This window comes from Sardina pilchardus, chromosome 1, assembly GCF_963854185.1.
Source record: "Sardina pilchardus chromosome 1, fSarPil1.1, whole genome shotgun sequence".
In the NCBI taxonomy this organism is placed as follows: Eukaryota; Metazoa; Chordata; class Actinopteri; order Clupeiformes; family Clupeidae; genus Sardina; species Sardina pilchardus.
This window is the reverse complement of record NC_084994.1, coordinates 36,934,102-36,957,747: the sequence shown is the minus strand read 5'-3', so window position 1 is coordinate 36,957,747 and position 23,646 is coordinate 36,934,102. Positions and strand designations below refer to the sequence as shown.

General features: G+C 41.6%; 1 protein-coding gene across 1 annotated transcript in view; it reads right to left on the bottom strand.

Annotated features, from left to right (window-relative positions):
- The window catches only part of LOC134078538 (NLR family CARD domain-containing protein 3-like), a 35,303-nt gene extending 12,260 nt beyond the window's left edge, over nucleotides 1–23,043 (bottom strand). The window contains exons 1-19 of the mRNA XM_062534545.1: nucleotides 22,980–23,043; nucleotides 19,403–19,535; nucleotides 19,024–19,137; nucleotides 18,576–18,689; nucleotides 17,928–18,041; nucleotides 17,574–17,687; nucleotides 13,909–14,022; nucleotides 11,312–11,928; nucleotides 9,297–11,097; nucleotides 8,036–8,206; nucleotides 7,767–7,937; nucleotides 7,087–7,257; nucleotides 6,485–6,655; nucleotides 4,974–5,126; nucleotides 4,241–4,411; nucleotides 3,530–3,682; nucleotides 3,217–3,387; nucleotides 2,779–2,931; nucleotides 303–473 (exon numbers count right to left, since the gene is read on the bottom strand). Coding sequence (XP_062390529.1) covers nucleotides 303–473; nucleotides 2,779–2,931; nucleotides 3,217–3,387; nucleotides 3,530–3,682; nucleotides 4,241–4,411; nucleotides 4,974–5,126; nucleotides 6,485–6,655; nucleotides 7,087–7,257; nucleotides 7,767–7,937; nucleotides 8,036–8,206; nucleotides 9,297–11,097; nucleotides 11,312–11,928; nucleotides 13,909–14,022; nucleotides 17,574–17,687; nucleotides 17,928–18,041; nucleotides 18,576–18,689; nucleotides 19,024–19,137; nucleotides 19,403–19,467 — 4,709 coding nt within the window. The 5' untranslated portion in view covers nucleotides 19,468–19,535; nucleotides 22,980–23,043. The remainder of the gene's footprint in view (nucleotides 1–302; nucleotides 474–2,778; nucleotides 2,932–3,216; nucleotides 3,388–3,529; nucleotides 3,683–4,240; nucleotides 4,412–4,973; nucleotides 5,127–6,484; nucleotides 6,656–7,086; nucleotides 7,258–7,766; nucleotides 7,938–8,035; nucleotides 8,207–9,296; nucleotides 11,098–11,311; nucleotides 11,929–13,908; nucleotides 14,023–17,573; nucleotides 17,688–17,927; nucleotides 18,042–18,575; nucleotides 18,690–19,023; nucleotides 19,138–19,402; nucleotides 19,536–22,979) is intronic.
- Nucleotides 23,044–23,646: the final 603 nt, after the last annotated feature.

Genomic DNA, 23,646 nt, shown 5'->3' with positions numbered 1-23,646 from the left:
TACCCTACGGACTCCTTTTTACCATGCAGCTTGCATGTTAGACATCAACTTTAAGTTGCTTTGGATAAAAGTGTCAGCCTAGTGAATAAATGTAAATGTATATGGGACACATCAGCAGGGAGAATTTATACTACCGTGACACATTCACTTACATAAACAACAATAATACATTATGTGATGATATTTCACAACTTCATATCTGGATTCCAGTGCCCCAAAAACAGAAATCACAATCATATGCCCAAGTATGAATGTATAAATAAGGCCTCTTTGAATTCTGTGTCCCTCAGAGTTTTACTGACCTCAGTTTTTCCAGTTGGCAGTTTGGGTTTGTAAGACCAGAGAGCAGCTTCTCTTCTGATGTTTGCAGATCACAGCCACTCATGTCCAACTCACTCAGTTGAGAAATATATGACAGCAGAACTGAGACCACCACCTCAGAGGAGCTGTGTTTGAGTCTACAGCTGATGAGTCTAGAGTGAGAGAATAAAAAACAGTATAAACAACATGTCCTCTATACTCCTTACATTCCCAAACATTTAAGCATTATCGCACAAGTGGGAGTGGTGTTGTTGGCCTACTGTATATCGCCACGGCTGTGGTTCGCCGTAGGCACGAAGCCGAGGGCTGAGTGCTGTAGGTAACCACAGCCGTGGCGATATAGGCCAACAACACCACGACCACGAGTGCGATAACGCTTTTATACAACAGTTCCATTGCCAACAAAAAAAAGATACTAGAGTGCATTTTTAAGGAAGGATAATTGATTTTTTGCTATTATTTTTTTTTAGCCCAGTTCCTCCGCTATGCGAAGTAGGCCTAGCTCAGAACGCGTGTGGTTGTTATATCAAAGAACATGGACAACCGTCTCTGGATACATTATAGTCAGGGAGCCATGGGGTCAGACCTTGTTTTGTCGGTTAAAGTTTTTTTTTTTTGCAGAATCTAGTAGACTAGGGGTACCTCTTTAAGATTTAAGAGGGTGCCCGGTGATATCCCTTGGGCAATTTCGTATATTAAGCCTTTCTTGTCCAATGTGTTGACTACAGTATAAGGCGGATATACTACAGGTGAATAGGGTAAAAAAAGTAACAAGCAGATATCATTATGAAATTTCACCAGTTGATTACTTAGATCAATATGAAACATAAATGTATTACAAGTTTTCTGAAATGTAATGTTTGAATATGCAAATTAGGTATGATGTAATTAAATATGCACTGATTTGCATAAACATAAAAAGATCAAATCTGAACATCGGATAAAGCCAGTTTCAATTTTTTTCTTTTCATTTTGTTGACATAAGAGACTAAAAGTATTTTAGAGAGGGAATTATGGATATCTCATTTAGTTATTCAGTAAATCAGAAAATACTATACCAGCCTTTAAAAAATCCATTTTCGCCATGTTTTTGGAATAAAATGCATGTAAATCAGGCTAAGAATAATATATCAACAAACCCCTCTGCAAAAACCTTCTAAACATGGTTAGGTATAAGACTGAAAAGTTTGGTGTATGTAAATGCTTGTGAAGTGGAGATTTTGTTCTCCGAGTGAGAGAGGAAACTCATCCATATCCGCCTTATATTCAACACATTGGACAAGAAAGGCTTAATATACAAAATTGCCCAAGGGATATCATACTTTAACAGACAAAAGTGAAGTGTTCCTTTAAGGTTCTCGTGAGCTTTTGGCAGACCAGACCAGTCACTAAGCCATGGGGTCAGGTTGCAACCAACCCAGGTCAGACCTGGTTTTGTTGGTTAAAGTTTTTTTTTTTGCTGAATCTAGTAGAGTAGGTGTACCTCTTTAAGATTTAAGAGGGTGCCCGGTGATATCCCTTGGGCAATTTTGTATATTAAGCCTTGTCCAATGTGTTGAATATAAGGCGGATATGGATGAGTTTCCTCTCTCACTCGGAGAACAAAATCTCCACTTCACAAGCATCTACATACACCAAACTTTTCAGTCTTATACCTAACCATGTTTAGAAGGATTTTGCAGTGGGGTTTGTTGATATATGATTCTTAGCCTGATTTACATGACATTTTATTCCAAAAAACATGGCGAAAATGGATTTTTTAAAGGCTGGTATAGTATTTTCTGATTTACTGAATAACTAAATGAGATATCCATAATTCCCTCTCTAAAATACTTTTCATCTCTTATGTCAACAAAATGAAAAGAAAAAAAATGACACTGGCTTTGCCCAATGTTCAGATTTGATCTTTTTACGTTTATGCAAATCAGCGCATATTTAATTACATCATACCTAATTTGCATATTCAAACATTAAATTTCAGAAAACTTGTAATACATTTATTTTTCATATTGATCTAAGTAATCAACTGGTGAAGTTTCATAGTGATATCTGCTTGTTAATTTGTTTACCCTATTCACCTGTAGTATATCCGCCTTATAGTCAACACATTGGACAAGAAAGGCTTAATATACAAAATTGCCCAAGGGATATCACCGGGCACCCTCTTAAATCTTAAAGAGGTACCCCTAGTCTACTAGATTCTGCAAAAAAAAAAACTTTAACCGACAAAACCAGGTTCACCTAAATTATGGCATTTGGCTCCCGGACTATTAGCGTAGTGAGCGGACATTAGCTGTGAAGAGTCACGGTGATATTGCTTAATATCACCACTGATAGAACACGTCTCCTCCAATCAGATATTGCTAAATCGTTCGACCGGACCTAACTGTTGTATAAGATATGTTCATTAGATCAAACAGAGAGCACATGTCTGTGTGCACTGTCCAAAATACAGACCTCACTTTACAGACTTGATTCAGTGGTTGATGGAGCAGTTCTCCAACACAGTCCTGAAGCTCACTGTCACTGATGTCCAGCTCTCTTAGATGGGAGTTTGCCCACTGAAGAGTTGAGGCCAAAAATCGTCCATTTAGTTTACAGCCAACAAGTCTGTAAGAACATAAACCATGTAACAGAGAATCACACAGAGAGCAATCAGAGAACAATCAAGAAGGAGACACAGCTGTTGCTATTGTCTGGTTAATACACTCTACAGTTAACTGAGCTCTATATGGGACGCATCAGGTCTATGAGAACATCAACATTGCCACAAGAATAAAAGCCAGTGTTTCACAAATTCATGTCTTGATTCTAGCAAAAAACAACAGTGACATTATTTTAAGTTCAACACTGCGAATGTGCACATGTGTAGGCCTATGTGTCAGTTTTACTGACCTCAGTTTCTCCAGTTGGCAGTTTGGGTTTTTAAGACCAGAGAGCAACTCCTCTTCTGATGCTTGAAGATCGCAGCCAGTCATGTCCAACTCACTCAGTTGAGAAATATATGACTGCAGAACTGAGATCACAACCTCAGAGGAGCTGTGTTTGAGTCTACAGCTGACGAGTCTATAGTGAGAGAGGAGAACACTATAAGCAACATGTCCTTTATACTCCTTATATTCCAAATATGAAAATGCTGAGAAAATATGGACTGTTTATTCAATCAAACAGAAAACACATGTCTGTGTGCACTATGCAAAATACAGACCTCACTTTACAGTCTTGATTCAGTGGTTGATGGAGCAGTTCTCCTCCACAGTCCTGAAGCTCACTGTCACTGATGTCCAGCTCTCTTAGGTGGGAGTTTGCCCACTGAAGAGTCACAGCCAGAAATCTTCCACTCAGTTTACAGCCAACAAGTCTGTAAGAATATAGACCATGTAACACAAAACAACCAATCAGGGACCAGTCAAGAGTGAAACAGATTTTGTTGTTGTCCAATTAAAATACTCTACAGTTAACTGAGCTATATGGGACACATCAGGAAGGAGTATGATACTACAGTAACAGGTCTTGGACCAACTCTCTCACATCAACATTGACACAAAAACAAAAGACACTGTTTCACAAATTCATGTTTTGATTCCAGTAGGAAATAACAGTGACACTCTTCTATGTCCAAAAGTGTCGTGGCACACACGGAACTTAAAGAATGTTTTATTCCAACGTTTCGGCTTACGCCTTCATCAGAGTGAAGGCGCTCAAATGACCCTGATGAAGGTGTAAGCCGAAACGTTGGAATAAAACATTCTTTAAGTTCCGAGTGTGCCACGACACTTTTGTTTATAGTTAACCTGTACCGCCGTGAGCACCTCACAAGGTGTGCGTTTACTCATTCAAACGAATACGTTAACACTCTTCTATGTCCAACATGTGAATGTGTAGATAAGGCCTGTGTGTCCTTCAGAGTTTTACTGACCTCAGTTTCTCCAGTTGGCAGTTTGGGTTTTTAAGACCAGAGAGCAACTTCTCATCTGATGTTTGAAGATCACAGCTACTCATGTCCAACTCACTCAGTTGAGAAATATATGACTGCAGAACTGAGACCACAACCTCAGAGGAGCTGTATCTGAGTTTACACCTGGCAAGTCTACAGAGAGGAAAACACCATGAGCAACATGTCCTCTATACTCCTTACATTCCCAAAAATGAAATGGTAAATAAAGGTGTTAGCCGTTTATTCATGACTAGTGCACGCATAGACATAGCGATTACGTGAACCAGTCACGAATCAGTCACGTGACTAGATTCAAGATGGCTGCTACCGCTAAACTTTCGAAAGTGACTGCCTGAATAAACAGTCATGTAAGTAAACAACCAGTGCTTTTTCAAAGTTCTCGATGTCTCGTTTTAAATGTCAGGGCCCTCAGACGTCTACCAATAAAGTGTGGAGCTACTTTGAGCCTCATTAATGGTGTAAAACAGTGATTTATTTGCACGGCAGTTCGATGCCCGAGGCACAAACGTTAAAAACCTGGTTGACTATTTCTAAGCTCCCGCCGGGTTTCGGAGAACAGCTGACAGGTCGAAATCAGCTCTGAGACAATCGCTCACACTCGGTATCATGTTTCAACACATTTAAAGTCAATATCACACCGGAATTCTCCTTTAAGCAGAAATACCAGTCTGTGTGCACTGTGCAAAATACAGACCTCACTTTACAGTCTTGATTCAGTGGTTGAAGTAGCAGTTCTCCTCCATGGTCCTCAAGCTCACTGTCACTCATGTCCAGCTCTCTCAGGTGGGGATTTGCCCCCCGGTGAGCCAAGGCCAAAAATCTTCCCTTCGGTTTACAGCCAACAAGTCTGTAAAACAGAATCACAAATACTGAAATCAAAGACAACATACAGTTCTATCTATCTATCAAAGGTAGATACAGTGATGCTGTCATTGTCTGATTAGGACAGTCTACTTTTGACACCAAATAGTCTACAACTAGAGATGCACCGATCGATCGGCCGCTGATCGGAATCGGCCGATTTTCACGTGATCGGCCACGACCGGCGACCGGCCGGTCAGTCTGAGACATGCCGATTTTATGCCGGTCAAATGCACTCGCACGTACTTGTAACAACATCACACTCACACAGCTGAGTTTGCAAAGTTTGATGAAGCTAGGCCAACAGTCAGGGCTGGATAAAGCGCTAATACTGAGTTTTTCTATGCAGCGAACGCTGTGCTTTGCCATATTGCGTGGAATTTACTATACTAAGCTGTCACTTCAGGTTACAGCGCTCATCAAAGCCCGTCCTTGCCGCTAATTGCGTGCCCACAGCTGAACCACAAGCGCTATCAATAAGCAGCGACATAGCCTTTATACTCCACTTAAGGCGAGACATGGCAGGAATAAACATAGTTTTGCTTCGGTTTGCCAACTTATCATGTATTCTTTCACACTACTACAACAACTAAGTCCGATTTACACATTTAGAGGTTTATTTCATTACCTTTTGTCTGATCACGCCTGTATATTTCTTCTAAATTCGCCAAAATTTAGCATTCTAACGTGTCATAAACTACCGCGACCGTGATACAAAACATATCATGCGTGGTGTCGTTGGAAAGCTGTGTTTCTCCTGCATGACGTTATGCCATCCAAATATGGACACTTCCTTAGTATCCGCAAGCAATCGCGAAAGTTCAAAGAAGAGTGTGGACTGAGAATGTATGTAATTTGCTGTGTTTCAAGGCTTCTCAAAATTATTATTTTTTTGTTGTCATTTTCCAACATCTCAGCCTATGTAGCACTAACTTCAGTTATCAGTATTCTGAAGATATTTACAGTTGGATATCGCATATGGATGTGAGAAGAAAAGAAATAGTGTTCATAGTACATTTCTACATGTGTGAAATGAATGTCCCACACTGGGATTACTGCAGCTGAAGAAGACTTGAAGAAGAATCTGTCTATTCACATTTTTCTACCAGCCATTGATAAGTTGATTACATTTCTAACATGTTGTATTAAAGAAAATATAGGCTAGAAAATAACTCTTTGTGCTGTAAAGTGGTTAGAAGAAATTAAATCGGAATCGGCTAAAATCGGTATCGGCCGGTCAAACTCGATGAAAAATCGGAAATCGGAATCGGCCAAAAAATTGCAATCGGTGCATCTCTATCTACAACATTAGTGTCTGCCAATGCAATCAAGAATATTACTGACCTCAGTGTCTGCAGTTTGCAGTTTGAACTCTGTAGAGCAGAGACCAGTTTTTCGCCTGGCATCTGCAGGTCATTCTGACTCAGGTCCAGCTCTCTTAAGGGGGAGTTTGCAGACTGCAGAGCTGAGGCCATAATCTCACAGGACTTCGCTGTTAGCTTACAGCCAGCAAGTCTGCAAGAGAGGCAGAAGTGTATAAAAAGGTAAAGTTAAATCTACAGGAAGACTGAGACAGGGAAATAATATAACTGCCCAATATACAGTGTGTGAGGGATAAGTGAAGAGAATAATATGAGGAGGGAATTGATACAACTTTATCAGTTAAAATGACATTGTTGATTCTGCTAGTTGGTCTTAATAATGATTCCCATATTGTTTCCTGTTCAATGTTCTGTGTGGAAAAATCACAAACTCTAAAAATCAGAGAGGATACTGAAGAGTAGATCAGTAATGCTGTTCTTGTCTGGTTCACACCGTCTACACACAACACAACAACCTCACAGGGTTTATCTGACCGTTTACATCAAGTCTTTAAATGTCATACAGTGTGATTCAGTTTTCCTCTAGAGTCTTTGTCTAATGGTAAATACATATTTATATTCAACCTCAGTGTCTCCAGTTTGCAGTTTGGACTCAGTAGAGCACAGACCAGTTTTTCTCCTGACACCTGCAGGTCATTCTGACTCAGGTCCAGCTCTCTTAAGGGGCAGTTTGCAGACTGCAGAGCTGAGGCCATAATCTCCAAGGGCTTCGCTGTTAGCTCACAATCAGCAAGTCTGCAAGAGAGGCAGAAGTGTATAAAAAGGTCAAGTAAAATCTACAGGAAGACTGAGACAGGGAAATAATATAACTGCCCCATATACAGTGTGTGAGGGATAAGTGTAGAGAATAATATGAGGAGGGAATTGATACAACTTTATCAGTAAAAATGACATTGTTGATTCTGCTAGTTGGTCTTAATAATGATTCCCATATTGTTTCCTGTTCAATGTTCAGTGTGGCAAAATCACAAACTCTAAAAATCAGAGAGGATAAAACACTCAAGAGTAGATCAGTAATGCTGTTCTTGTCTGGTTCACACCATCTACACACAACACAACAACCTCACAGGGTTTATCTGACCGTTTACAACAACACGTCTTTTAATGTAATGCAATGTGATTCCGTTTTCTTTGTACTGATTACAATAGTAGACAAGGAAGACATCATTTAACACACAGGTACTTAAAATATATTGGGTCCTTGTAAAGCCTTAAAGAAACAGAATTCACCCAATAACACCAACCTAAGTGTCTTCATCTTACAGTGTGGATACAGTGCTTCAGAGCCCAGCTTTCCACCACAATCCCCCAGAGTATTCTTACTCAGGTCCAGCTCTCTCAGGTGAGAGTTTACTGACTGCAGAGCAAAGCCCAAAATGTCACCAGATTTCTTATGGAATCCACAGCCAGCAAGCCTGTCAAGTACAGTTGACATGATGGTTAAGAATATATTCAGAAAAAAACACAGAAATAAAATACATCACTGAAGAGTCTTTGTCTAATTGTATTCAACCTCAGTGCCTCCAGTTTGCAGTTTGGACTCTGTAGAGCAGAGAGCAGCTTTTCTCCTGATTTCTGCAGGTCATTCTGACTCAGGTCCAGCTCTCTTAAGGGGGAGTTTGCAGACTGCAGAGCTGAGATCACAATCTCACAGGACTTCTCTGTTAGCTTACAGTCAACAAGTCTGAAAGAGAGGAAAAGGTAATGTGTCATGTTTAAAGGTACAGTATAACATGCAGGTTTAGGTATTTTTGGCGACTGTAGGACTCGCATTACATTTATATTTTACTCTGCCATTGTACAGTAAATAGCGTACTTCTTGTGATTGTTCCCCTTGTACATAATAAAAATACTTTTGTTGTGGAGGCAACAGGCAAGAGCTATATCTACTGACAAGGTAATGTTTCCGATTCTTGCGAGATGTCTTCAGTTTGCTATTCTTGAAGTCGCATGCCTGGTTCTCTCGTTAGAGACTCGCTAACTCTATGCTGTATGGCTATGCTAGGTAAACGATTCCTCTACTATACGTTTGTTTAGCAGCAAATTGGCTTCGTAATGGTTATATTAAGGTGACAATCTTGCATTGTGTACCTTTAAATCTGATTGAGAGGGAAATAATATTTGCTCCACATACAGTATGTGTCAGGCCCAAAACAACCCTACTACGGGGGATGAGTGGAGATAATAAAATATGAGTCCTGAAAACCATACACAGTTAACGCTGTCCAACCACAGACACAGCAACACTAAAGACTGATCACTGTGATTAACCCAGAGCTGCATGAGCAGAACCCTGATTTATTAAAGATCATCACTCAACAGCTCATTCATTATGTTCAGTGTTGTACACCACATTCATACTGTATACTGCAGCTCCATATAGCATCTGCATCTGGAGATTTCATTTGATCTGGTGCAGAGATGAGGCATGATGGGAACAATAACACTACAGAAAATACATACTTTAGATAACAGGACTCACACTCTCACACACACACACACACACACACACACACACACACACACACACACACACACACACACACACACAGCAGGAGCAGCACACACACACACACACACACACAGACACACACACCTATTCAATAAACTCTTGTTAGATTTCTCCATGTAAACTACTTTTCTCTGCGCAGGCTATTCTTTTTTTTTATCTTAATGGCAGACTAAACGCAATCAGCCTACACAACAAATATGAGTTCAAACTAAAACCTTCAGAACTGTTCAGTGTGTAAGTAAGTGTTAATTGTGATACTCACAGAGCCTTTCTGCAGCATCTCACAGCTGGCACTAGTCTCCTCCGTCCCTCATCTGAGGTTTTGTATTTCTTCAGGTCAAACTCGTCCAGCACCTCATCAGACATCAGAAGCACATGAGCCAAGGCTGAGCAGTGAGCCAATGTGAGCTGTTTCACAGCACCTTTCTCTGCCTTCAGGAAAGCCTGGATTTCATCATGGACAGAAGAGTCATGCATTTCCACCAGGCAGTGGAACAGGTTGATGCACCGCTCAGGGGAGATATTTTGTCTCTGCATCACCTTCAGGTTCCTCAATGTTTTCTTCACACTCTTTGGGCTGTTGTGTGCGTGTGTCAGGAGGCCTAGCAAAAGGCTCTGATTTGACACCAGAGAAATGCCATGAAGAAAGCGAACAAACAAATCAAGGTGTCCATTCTTGCTTTCTAAAGCTTTGTTCACAGCATTCTTCAGCAGCTCATCGAGAGGCACATCTGGTAAAGACCAGGACTTTGTGCTAAAAAATGATTTCAGGACCTCAATGTTCTTACTCAAGTAGGAGGAAAACAAATGAAGTGCAGCAAGAAACTCCTGGATGCTCAGATGGACAAAGCAGTAGACCTTCTTGTGGTGAAACACACATTCCTCCCTGAAGATCTCAGTGCACATGCCAGAGTACACTGAAGCTTCACTCACATCAATGCCACACTCTCTCAGGTCTTCCTCATAGAACATGAGATTGCCATTCTCCAGATTCTTGAAAGCCAGCTCTGCTAGTTTCAATATGACACCCTTATGTGATTCTAGGAGCCTCTGTCTATCTGTCTCACTTTCCTCTTGATACTTCTGGTTCTTCCTGGTGGTCTGGATGAGCAGAAAGTGTGTGAACATCTCAGTCAGAGTTTTGGGGGCTTCCTTCCCATCATCCTGTTCCAGTATTTTCTGAAGGACAGTGGCTGAGATCCAACAGAACACTGGCATGTGGCACATGATGTGAAGGCTCCTGGTTGCTGTAATGTGTGAGATGATTCTGTTGGCTTGATTCTGGTCACTGACTCTCTTCCTGAAGTACTCTTCCTTTTGTGGGTCATTGAACCCTCGTACTTCCGTTACCTGACTGATGCACTGAGAAGGGACCTGACTGGTTGCTGCTGGTCGGGAGGTTATCCAGATGCGAGCAGAGGGAAGCAGAGTTCCCTGAATGAGGCTCGTCATCAGCACATCCACTGATGATGTTTGTGTTGTATCAGACAACTTCTGGTTCTTTTGGAAATTCAGTGGAAGTCTACTCTCATCCAGACCATCAAAAATGAACACAATGTGGCGATCTTTGTATTCACCATCTTGTAGCTCTTTAAGTTCAGGGTGGAAGTCAAACAGAAGGCTGTGAAGACTGTACTGATCATGTTGGACTAAATTCAGCTCACGGAACGGAAGCACAAACATGAAATCTATATCCTGGTTAGCTCTGTCCTCTGCCCAGTCAAGGATGAACTTCTGCACCGAGACAGTTTTTCCAATGCCAGCAATCCCCTTGGTCATGACCGTTCTGATGTGTCTCTCCTGTCCAGGTAAGGGTTTGAAGATATCATTGCAGTTGATTGCTATGTCTTCTGTAGTTTGTGGTCTGGATACTGACTCCACCTGCCAAACCTCATGCTCATTATTCACCCCTTCACTCTCTCCCTCTGTGATGTAGAGCTCTGTGTAGATCTTGTTCAGGAGTGTTTGAGTCCCTGACCTTATGATGCCTTCACATATGCTCTCAAACCTCCTCTTCATGCTGGCTTTATGGGTCTTCAGTACTCTGGTCAGGACATGGCTGTCTATTTGGCAATACACAGACAAACAAACAAACCAAGAGATGAGCATTATTCATAACACATTTCTTTGGCACAAGTTACAGTACTTTTATAAAATAACCTTTTATTATCTTAACAGATAAAATTGTATAACATTTTGATTTCTTTCAAATAAATGGTCTCCAAGCACAAGCCCTGCTCATGGACACAGATCTGATGGAAATATTTAAAGACTCACCTGTTAGTTTGGCCCTTTCGACTGGAGCATGCTCAGTTTGCAGATGGGTGCTGCCTCTCATGACTGTGTGCTCATCTATAGGAGGCTGTGGAGAGATCTGTGCCGTGTGGATGTGTGGATAAAGAGGGTGCTGGATGTGTGTATAATGATTGCTCCTGTCTGAGTGTGGGTATGGAGGAACTTGTGGCATGTTTGCAGACGGGTTCAGATGAAGTACCATTTCACTGTGTTGGTACGACAAAGGTTGTGCCATGGCTGTATTTGGGTCTAGGTGAGGTAGAGTCGTGGCTGTAGGTGGGTATAGGTGAGGTTGTGCCATGGCTGTAGGTGGGTATAGGTGAGGTTGTGCCATAGTAGGTGGGTATCGGTGAGGTTGTGCCATGGTTGTATGTGGATATACAAGTGGTTGTGCCATAGTTGTGTCAGGGTTTGTAATGGGTTGTGTCCTGGGTCTCTTTCTGCACTGGGGGCAGCTGTAGTCTCCTGATGGACCAGACTGGCTCCAGTAGCTGCTGATGCACTGCCTGCAGAAACTGTGTCCACAGCTGGTGATGACTGGGTCCCTCAGTAGCTGCTCACAAACTCCACACCTGGACTGATCCTGGGTCAGAGTATTCCTAAATCCATTGCAGAGACACAATAATAGCACAAAGACACACATCATCCAACCGAAAGTCTCTGTCTGTCTGTCTGTCTATCTATCTGTCTGAGAGAGAGAGAGAGAGAGAGAGAGAGAGAGAGAGAGAGAGAGACACACAAAGTTAACAAATAAACACACACACATAAAGTCATAATACCAAATAAACAGACTGACACACGTAGCCGAGAGATGCGAAACTGTTCAGTGGTATTACAACCAGGGCTGTACGCTGCGAGCAGCTCGTCACAAAAACAAGTAAAAATATATTAGTGCGAGTTTCAAATAATAAATACTCGCACACGTGCGAGAACTGATTTCAACCCTTTCATTCGCATTTTGCTCCTAAAATGAATCCACACCAAGTGGATCAAAGTATAGTACAATTTTCGCGCATCTGTATACAAATTTCAGAGTTGACAACTCTTACGCACCTGGCTAGACACTCACGCGTTCAGCATCAACTTCGCGCTCTCACACAGACGCAAGAAATGTCAGTCCAAATCCATTCTTCTTTCAATCTGTTCGTTATCAGTTGGTGACTATGTATTACCGGTAAAACGGTAAACCATGATAAAACTGTTGACTATAACAATTACCGTGTTCATTTCAAATATTATTATTATCACGGTTGATAGGCTTAACACGGTGTGGAAACCATGGTTAATTCCTCCCAGCTTCACCCGAGCCTGCATTTGACATAGGCCTGGTAGACTTCTATGAAACAAAAATGGTATCCTACTGATTCTGTTGTCTAAATGATGTATTTAACCACGTTTCGGTGTAGGCTAACATTAAGGCAGAACATTTTCATCGCCAATGTGCGCTGTATATAGCCACTCTGCGTCTTTTTATGGCTACGTTCACATTAAATCCATTCCACTAACGTTATCAGGAGAATAACATTTTATTTTGAGCACTGCTTGTCACTCATTGAATATAACAGGTATAGGCTACCAAACTCCAAGACAAGTCATGGCAGAGTAAGTTAAGCACCCAGCCTGACCAAGGAAAAAGTGAAAGGACAACTCACAATGCCATGCCACGGTAGGCTACCTAAATAATAGAAGTTAACATTGTTGGACACTCATCTTTTCTATTACACCGGAAATATTTGTCTTTACCGTTGTTAGTACTTCTTAAAGTGACAGGCACTCAATTAGACCTACACACCACCCCTGTAACATCATTAAAGACAAGTGTAATCAAATGTGTATGAATGTAACAAAAAGTGTATGAAGTTTTCAAATGACTTTGAATTTTAAGCTATAAGTAATTATGCAGATCCAAAAATGTATACAAATTCTGAATTCAAAATATGATATAGAAACCAGACAAGCCATTTTCTGTGTGTTTGAACAGAGACTAGGATTGCCACTGCTGTGAATGATCTGTATCCTGCTTAAGGCAATAAGGTTTTCAATGAAATTTCATAGTGCTCCTAAATTTTTTTCTGTGCTCCTAAATTTTTTCATTTAGGAGCACCTGTGCTCTGATTACAACACTTTAAATACATTTAATACTTCCCTCGATCATTACTGACAAGTGCGGAATTTTTAGCGATTGCATTCACATAGCAGCTGTGGCGGCAACATTACGGCAAACTTACTAGGTCAGCAGCAGGAAAAGTTCGGGTAGTAGATATAAGGACATATGCATTCAGACAGCACAACAAAAAAAACATACCGTAAAAAGACTGAACATTGCGGAAATACATGTCTGTCTAAAAGTGTCTAATTACTGACATACGTGCAGATGCACACACACACACACACACATACACAATTACTGACACACGTGCAGAAGCACACACACACATGATTACTGACACACACGTGCAGAGAAACACACACACACACACACACACACACACACACACACACACACACACACACACACACACACACACACACACACACACACACACACACACACACACACACACTTGCTGAAATCTCACTTCGGATAAGACTGTGGTTGGCCACTGCTAAAATGGAGAGGCCGATCCATGGACCAGTCACTCTTCATGGACACACAGCTGGGCACTGGAGACACTGGTCTGTGTATCTGTGGTCTGGATACACAAGGAGACAACACACATACCAGATTGAGCCGACACATTTTCGGTTTCCATACTGTTACATTCATTCTCTCTCAAACATGCTAACACATAAAGAAACAAACACTCTCTCACTATCACTCTCTCTCTCACACAAACACATACAGTACAGGCCAAAAGTTTGGACACACCTTCTCATTCAATGTGTTTCCTTTCTTTTCATGACTATTGACATTGTAGACCTACAATGAAGGCATCAAAACTATGAATTAACACATGTGGAAATATGTACTTAACAAAAAAGTGTAAAACAACTGAAAATATGCCTTATGTTCTAATTTCTTCAAAGTAGCCACCTTTGCTCTGATTACTGCTTTGCACACACTCTGCATTCTCTTGATGAGCTTCAAGAGGTAGTCACCTGAAATGGTTTTCAATTCACATGTGTGCCCTGTCAGGTTTAATAAGTGGGATTTCTTGCCTTATAAATGGGGTTGGGAATCAGTTGTGTTGTGCAGAAGTCAGGGGTGATACACAGCTGATAGTCATACAGAATAGACTGTTAGAATTTGTATTATGGCAAGAAAAAAGCAGCTAAGTAAAGAAAAACGAGTGGCCATCATTACTTTAAGAAATGAAGGTCAGTCAGTCCGAAAAATAGGGAAAACTTTGAAAGTGTTCCCAAGTGCAGTCGCAAAAATTATCAAGCGCTACAATGAAACTGGCCGTCCCAGGAAAGGAAGACCAAGAGTCACCTCTGCTGCGGAGGATAAGTTCATCCGAGTCACCAGCCTCAGAAATCGCAAGTTAACAGCAGCTCAGATTAGAGCAGGGATTAAAGCAAAAAAAAATCCTGAGCCTGAACTTTTTTAGACTCGTGCATGCGACTCTATACGACTATGTTGATCGATCGATTGGAAACCGGTTTACTTTTTGGAGTGTTTGCACACGACACAGGCCTTGTTTGTGATGTTGGACCCCAAGAAAGGCCAATAGGTGGCAATAGTAGTCCAACACACTACAATATGCTACATGTAGCATTTAGGATTTCTTTTTATATCAAGTTTTGCTGCTAATCTTTGTCTTTGACAGGTTACAAATTGACCTACAATCATAAGGTGTTGTTATGTTGTCAGGATATGTGAAATTGGAAGGCAGGCATTTGAAGAATAAGATTTAGTTGCAACCATTTAAGTTAAGGTATTCAAAAAAAGACAATGATTCTCTTTCTAAAGAGTAATAACAGTGTTTCCCACAGATTAGAAGGCAATGTGTGGTGGTCGCCTCATGTCTGACTTTTTATCACTTTGCTTTCACATAATGTGAATTTATTTATTTCATGATTTTTTAACAAGATGTAAAGCGCACACACACACACACACACGCACACACACACACACACACACACACGTGTAATTATTTATACATTCTGTATACTGACATTTCTGATATTCATAACAGCAAACTTTATGCAGCTTATAGCCTGCTATTCATATTACAACTCCACCTCTTAAATTCAGCTGTTTGACTGAAGCCTCAAAATATTGTAAACAAAGTAGCATAGTTGGCTAGTTTATCATACTCTAGCTGGTTGGACTGTTCAGTGTCCCCACGTGTATTTAAGTTTCAAGGTAAGCTCATACTTTTTCTCCTTGGGACAGGCCCTTAAATCTTGGAGTTGAAAAACATTGGTATTGAGATGGTCAGTCAACTTGAATGCAGAGTTTTAATCAGATGTGTGCAGCATAGCCTAAGCCTACTAATGATGCTAACCGTATTTAACAATAATTCAGCTAGTCGTCTTCTGTGCGTCATTGCGTTCACGATTGTGAGTGTTTTGTTTGGATTAAATGTGCATGTCGAGGGGTGTCCATTGAGTGCGCACGAGAGCGGGCCAAGGAGAATTCGTTTACTTCTATACGGTTTGGTAAAGTTGCACGCATAGTCTACAAAATTTGCGGAAGAACTTAAAGGGATAATCCGGAGTGAAATGCACTTTAGATCAATTTTTCGGACTATTGGGAGTACATACGTTGAGTTGACACCAAAATTTTTATACCTCTTCTACTGTTCCAAACAACGCTACACTTACGTGGTAGTGAGTAGAGGGTCCCTAAAGCCAAACCGAAGTATCCCCACGTCTTTATGTGGTCGGATAGAGAGTCCAGAATGAATTTAATCGAGTCAGTACCTTCCGGAAATGTCGCTGCGGCAGCTGCGCAACGCTTCTACAACACTTTACTAACATTTCCGGACTCATTCTGGACTCTCTATCCGACCACATAAAGACGTGGGGATACTTCGGTTTGGCTTTAGGGACCCTCTACTCACTACCACGTAAGTGTAGCGTTGTTTGGAACAGTAGAAGAGGTATAAAAATAGCGTTTTGTAGTGGCGAAAGGACCTGCCCCGGTCACTTACAGGCTAACGAGTTTTGGCTAAAAACGGTGAACTCAAACTTTCTCAAAATACATCCGAATGACATGATTTTGGTGTCAACTCAACGTATGTACTCCCAATAGTCCGAAAAATTGATCTAAAGTGCATTTCACTCCGGATTATCCCTTTAAGCTTCCACCCGCAGCGTCAGGTACATTAGTGCGACCGCGCTTCCAGGGATGATCTCGTTATGGAGACAGAAGCGGTGTGCACGAAGGGGAGTCTGTGTCTGTGTGTCTGAGTGTGTGTGTGTGTGTGTGTGTGAAGGGTGCGTGACGCGTGAGTGACAGAGAGGGAGAGCAGGGAAAGGAAATTCAGCTTAACGAATGCTGCGTGTTTTTCAATAGCGTTAACAAATAAATAATATTTTAAAAAATGAACGCAGTCAATGGCCGCACGCCGGAATTCCGGCACGGTGCCGGAAAACTTTAATCCCTGTTAGAGACCAGGCCAATGCCACACATTTCTAGCAGCAGACACATCTCTAGAACAACTGTTAAGACGAGACTGCCTGAATCAGGCCTTCATGGTAGAATAGCTGCTAGGAAACCACTGCTAAGGACAGGCAACAAGCAGAGGAGACTTGTTTGGGCTAAAGAACGCAAGGAATGGACATTAGACCAGTGGAAATCTGTGCTTTGGTCTGATGAGTCCAAATCTGAGATCTTTGGTTCCAACCACCGTGTGGACCACAGAGTGAAGGCAAAAGGGCCAACAAGTGCTAAGCATCTCTGGAACTCCTTCAAGACTGTTGGAAGACCATTTCAGGTGACTCTTGAAGCTCATCAAGAGAATGCCAAGAGTGTGCGAAGCAGTATTAAAAGCAAAAAGTGGCTACTTTGAAGAACCTGAAATATAAGACATATTTTCAGTTGTTTCACACTTTTTTGTTAAGTATATACAGTAATTCCACATGTGTTAATTCATAATTCTAATGCCTTCGGTATGAATCTACAATTTTCATAGTCATATAGTATGAAAATAAAAAAAACTCTTTGAATGAGAAGGTGTGTCCAAACTTTTGGCCTGTACTGTACATGCTAACAAATAAATACAGACAAACACACACACACACACACACACACACACAACAAATAAACACACACACACACTTGCTGAAATCTCACTTTGCATCAGACTGTGGTGGTCCACTGCTGAAATGGAGAGACCGATCCATGGACCAGTCACTCTTCATGGACACACAGCTGGGCACTGGAGACACTGGTCTGTGTGTCTCTGGTCTGGATACACAAGGAGACAGCACACATACCAGATTGAGCTGATACATTTTCAGGTTTCCAAACTCTTACACTCATGCTCTCTCAAACATGCTAACACATAAAGAAACACACACTCTCTCACTATCACTCTCTCTCTCTCACACACACACACACACACACATACACACACACACATACACAAACATGCTAACAAATAAATACAGACAAACACACACACACACACTCTTGCTGAAATCTCACTTTGGATAATGCTGTGGTGGTCCACTGCTAAAATGGAGAGGCCGATCCATGGACCAGTCACTCTTCATGGACACACAGCTGGGCACTGAAGACACTGGTCTGTGTGTCTGTGGTCTGGATATATAACTAAAATTAGAAAGTAAACATACCCTCTGCTTCAAACACAAAACACACACCCACACACACACACACACACACACACACACACACACACACACACACACAGGGCTCGGCGATATGGCTGAAAACTGTATCACGATAGAAGTGTTTCATATCAGTCATTATCGATAATTATTACCTACACCAAAAAGGTTATGTTTACATCAGGGTTTGATATATATTGCTATTGTTTTCATCGCCCAGCCCAACACACACACACACACACACACACACACACACACACACACTAAAGCCCAACGCCCACCAGAAGCGGCGTTCAGAGGTCTGGGCTTGCCGCTCAGGATTTTAGAATAGTTTTCTATCTCTGTGCGGCTGCTGTGCAGCAGACGTTTCCAGTGGGCGATGCTCCATTGAAAACAATGGAATTCAATTTTTTTTCGTGGCGCGGCGCGCCGCGTACGCTTCTGGTGGGCGATGGCCTTTAGACACACCTGTTCTTGAATATGGATACAAAAACTGAAATCTCACTTCGGATAATGCTGTGGTGGTCCACTGCTGAAATGGAGAGGCCGATCCATGGACCAGTCACTCTTCATGGACACACAGCTGGGCACTGGAGACACTGGTGTGTGTATCTGTGGTCTGGATACACAAGGAGACAACATACACAATAGATTGAGCTCGACACGATACTAACTAAAATTAGAAAGTAAACATACCCTCTGCTTCAAACACAAAACACACAGACACACACACAGGGCTCGGCGATATGGCTGAAAACTGTATCACGATAGAAGTGTTTCATATCAGTCATTATCGATAATTATTACCTACACCAAAAAGGTTATGTTTACATCAGGGTTTGATATATATTGCTATTGTTTTCATCGCCCAGCCCAACACACACACACACACACACACACACACACTAAGACACACCTGTTCTTGTATATGGATACAAAAACTGAAATCTCACTTTGGATAATGCTGTGGTGGTCCACTGCTGAAATGGAGAGGCCGATCCATGGACCAGTCACTCTTCATGGACACAGAGCTGGGCACTGGAGACACTGGTCTGTGTGTCTGTGGCCTGGATACACAAGGAGATAAAATATAATACACAAAATAAAACACACTATAAAACACATTTTCAGTTCAATTCAGTTCAGTTTCACTTTACTGTAATTCAACATTATATACATAAGAGATTGAAATATATTACTCAGGAGTCAGGACCAGCCGCATACATAACATTTAAGTAATCGCGATTGCAGCGTTGTGCCAGGTGAAAGATTTCTTACACGCTTGATGTCTTTGATTTTGGAAACTCTTGATGATGAGAGGAAACAACTCACCCTGGATAAGATCGTCCTGTGCTGACCCCCTGATGTCCATCAGTGACGGACTCCTCATTCTTCATGGTCACGTGACTGGACACAGCTAATGCTAATCTTCCTGCTTAATTTCCACCAACAGCATCCTCAGTGTCTAGAGGGAAATCCGTTCTAATCAATCAATCAATCAATACGAAAATAAACAGAGAGTAAGATAGAAGGACAGAGAGAGAGAGAAAGGAAGATGTGAGGAAGGTGGAGGTGGAGGTTGTGTCTGTCAGCAGGTGCTGTGGGGCTGTTCTGTTCATAGCCTGTGTGCTGCTGTGGCAGAGGGGGAAGTGCTGCAGAGAGGAGAGGCCAACGGGGTGCTGACAAACACACTAAATACGCACAGGAACACTAAAAAAACACAGGAACACACTACAGCTAATCATGGAGCTAATCATGGGTCACATCTCTGCCACCTGCCTTCATAAGGTAATTTCCCCAGAATTCACGTCTGCTGATCTTTGAACCAGTCAGAGCAGCAAACAGCACATACTGTAGCTTATTATTCTTTACTTCCAAGATGCATAAAACATGTTGAATAATGATGAAAAGTGCACATAATGGCAACAAGCAGTCAGCTGTGTGGCTTTAACATGTTAACGTGTGATGAGCAGAAGGCTCATAGGAGGCTGGGCTACAGATGCTCCTGTTGTTGTAGGATGAGCCTGTTGTAGAGAGCTGCATGGGCAACAGCCAATCAGCCTCTCTCACCAGCCAGCCGTGCCAGATGTGCTCACCTCACTCCCCCTTCACAAACAGGCACAACTGGCTATCTCTCGCCAGACAAAACTGTTTTCCTAAAGTGTGAGTAAAGTGGACGGACGTCAAAGGACATCTATAGATGTGCAGGTTTCCATCCTGAGCTGCCGGGCGAAATCCAAATTCGCCGGCAGGTCAGGCAGGGTTCACCCAGCCTAGGGCGCTGCTAGAAAATAAGGGCTCTAGGTAACACTTTAGTTTGGGGTGTCGCTGTTACAGCCTACCTAATTAGGTACAGTGGTACAACCTGTGTAACAACATGTACTATCAGGTACTATCATTGTACTTGCATCATGAATTTGTGGGTACCTACATATAGTTGTTACATTGTAATACTGAGTGCTTTTACAAAACTTTGCCAATTTGCCTATACATTTTTCATCAGAGGCAAAGGGCTGACCTGAGACCTGCTGCATGGGGTAAATCTGGTCATAAAAGATTTGATATACAAACCATTCTTATTACAATGTAACAACTATATGTAGGTACTAGGGATGGGCATAATTAATCGGCGATCGAGGATTGATCATTAAGAATTTCGTCGATAACATACATTTGTAATCGATTAAACTATTGTACTTTGCGTTGCGTCGTGAGAGTCTTGAAACAATGATATTAATTTCACCGCGTGGCAAACATTTTACCAGCCGGGGGAAATGTTAGACACCATTCTCAGTTAGCCAATCATGAAGGGGTCACGGTGAAGTGTGGCGTGGGACCATTTTAATTCGAAAAGTGACTTAGTTCGCTGCAAGCACTACAACAACGTGTATTGTTATGCTATTTAGCAGACGCCTTTATCCAAAGCAAACACCGCCACACTCAAACTGGCCTACCACTTGAATAAATATAGAGGTGCATCCTGTAGGCTAATGTTATTTAGCCTACCAAACTGGTAGAATCTCACTACGAAGAGAAGAAGCAGGAGCTGTAGTGAGACACCAGTCTGGTGATAGCGACAGTCCAGGCTGTCGTGACGGAATGCGATATGCTGGTTTCAATAAATCTCCATGCTAAATTCGAGTTGATGCTAGGTTGAAACTGAGCGTAATCAAAACATAAACTCGCAGGTAACCGAGAATGGCTTCACATATTGCCCCTGCCTGGTAAAATGTTTCATTGTTGCCACACAGTGACATTGATTTCATTGCTTCAAGACTCACAGCACACTACGCAACAAACACGTTGTGGTTTTGGATTTTCATTGCATTTTAAATTAAATAAATAATTCATTTTAATATAAAAATATTAATGATTAATCGATAGTTGATCGTTAATTCTCCCGACGATCTACTAAGAAAATTTAATCGAATGCCCATCCCTAGTATGTACCCACAAATACATAATGCAAGTACAATGATAGTACCTGATAGTACATGTTGTTACAAAGGTTGTACCACTGTACCTACTGTAATTAGGTAGGTACACTGTAACAGCGACACCCCAAACTAAGGTGTTACCGGGCTCTATCACAGTAAACAATTCTGGGCCCCCTAAAATGCTGGGCGGGAGCAATTGATAAATTGAGACTTAAAATACAGTATTACATTAATTGATTATAGCACATTACAATACAGCCTATAAAAAACAACACAACTCTATTGGGAGTTTGATCTCTTCACATAGACAACATCAATACAGTAGCTCCTGCGGAACAGCAGCTCCTGCTCAGTTTGAGTAATGTAAAGGTGACACCTGTTAACGTCACCTCAGACATTTACTGAGGTTAGAAAAACTGGCCCCAGCCGTGGCGCAACTGGCTGGGGCACCTGCACCACACGCCGGCGACCCGGGTTCGATTCCCGCCCCGTGGTCCTTTCCGGATCCCACCCCAACTCTCTCACCCATTCGCTTCCTGTCTCTCTCTACTGTCCTGTCAAAATTAAAGGCACAAAAGCCCAAAAAATATACTCTAAAGAAAAACTAAAATACACTCAAAGCTTAAAACCCTTTAGAAGAGGGGACATGAACTAGAGCTACGTGACTACATGCACAGACTATGCACAAAATGAAAGCAGTCATAGAACCACAACCTTCCTCTGTGTGTGTGTGTGTGTGTGTGTGTGTGTGTCTCTCTCTCTCTCACAGTCTCACAGACTTCACTCCCTACAGAAGAGTCATTAGCAGGAGTTGCTGCTTGCTCAATTTGAACAAAACAAAATCAGCCCTTTAAATTCATTCACACAACTGTACACAGTGTGCATGGAGACATCCATGGCATGCGGGCCTAATCTGTCTAGCTATGTTCACACTCCAGCATGAGGTATTGCAATGCACAATAGTGGATAAACAATTAAACTGTTGAGAAGGTCTGGCAATTGGGAAAGAATAAAGGTAATCTGTCCATTTTCTATTTCATTTCTCTAAGACATACTGTAGGCTAACTGAGTTAACATCAATTTGAGATTTTGACTTTTTTCTCGTATTTCTTAATTCCATTTCCTATTGCCTCGAATCCTTTTTCGGGGTGGCCGTTTTAGGCCTATTCCAACTAGGCTACACTGGATCCACTTGATAGCCGATTAATCTAGACTGACTCTATAGGGAAACTATACGATATTTCTCTCCACGGCTGCAACATCCGAGTTGAGACCTGTAAATTGAGAAAAGTTTGCCTAATAGGCCGCCGCCACCAACAACTCCATTTTGTCTCGTCTCTGGCTGTTGATGATCGCCTACAGTAGGGTCCGATTTTCTTATTTCTTCAGTCCACGAATAAGATACCAATCAGCCTACATCTATCGAGTAGCCTACAACCGTAATTGTAATTTTGTATGTATCGCCTACTTACCGACATAAAATTGATGGAAAATTCCTGTGCGCGATTTAGCTTATCTTCCCTTGTTACTTTCGTTTTCACCTGTTCCGCGTTGATCACATGGGCAAATAGCATGTTCCCAGTAAAGTGAACAAACGACTCCCCTGGTGGCTGTGCGGAGCAGTTCAGGCGAACAATTGGAAAAGAATAGAGGAAATCTGACAAATATTCTACTTTATATCTCTTGGACATTTGTCCTTATTTTGTCTTTATTTGCTCCTTATTTCTCCAAAAGGCGGTTGAAGAAAGACAGATCAGAACATCAATGAGAGCTGAATAATTTCTTATGAGACAAATAAGAGACACACAGTTAAATGGACTTCTACAGTCAGCATGCTCATCTAAAAGGTTCTTCGAAGTAAGATAAGTTTTAGATTATGTTTATCTAGCCTACAGCCTTTCTAGCCTTTCTTCTTTGAAAATGTTGTGAGCCATTATCTTTCTCAGAAAAGTTGAAGCAGGAACGTATAATTTTTACAGTGTAGGCTACAGTTCCTAGATAACAAGATTAGGGCTGTCAAAATAACTGATTAATTTAGATAAATTAATTTGAGATAAAATAGCTGATATAAAACATTAACGCAGATTAATCGATGACCTTTGACCCGGAGCCATTCTAGTCAGTAACCATTAGACCGTA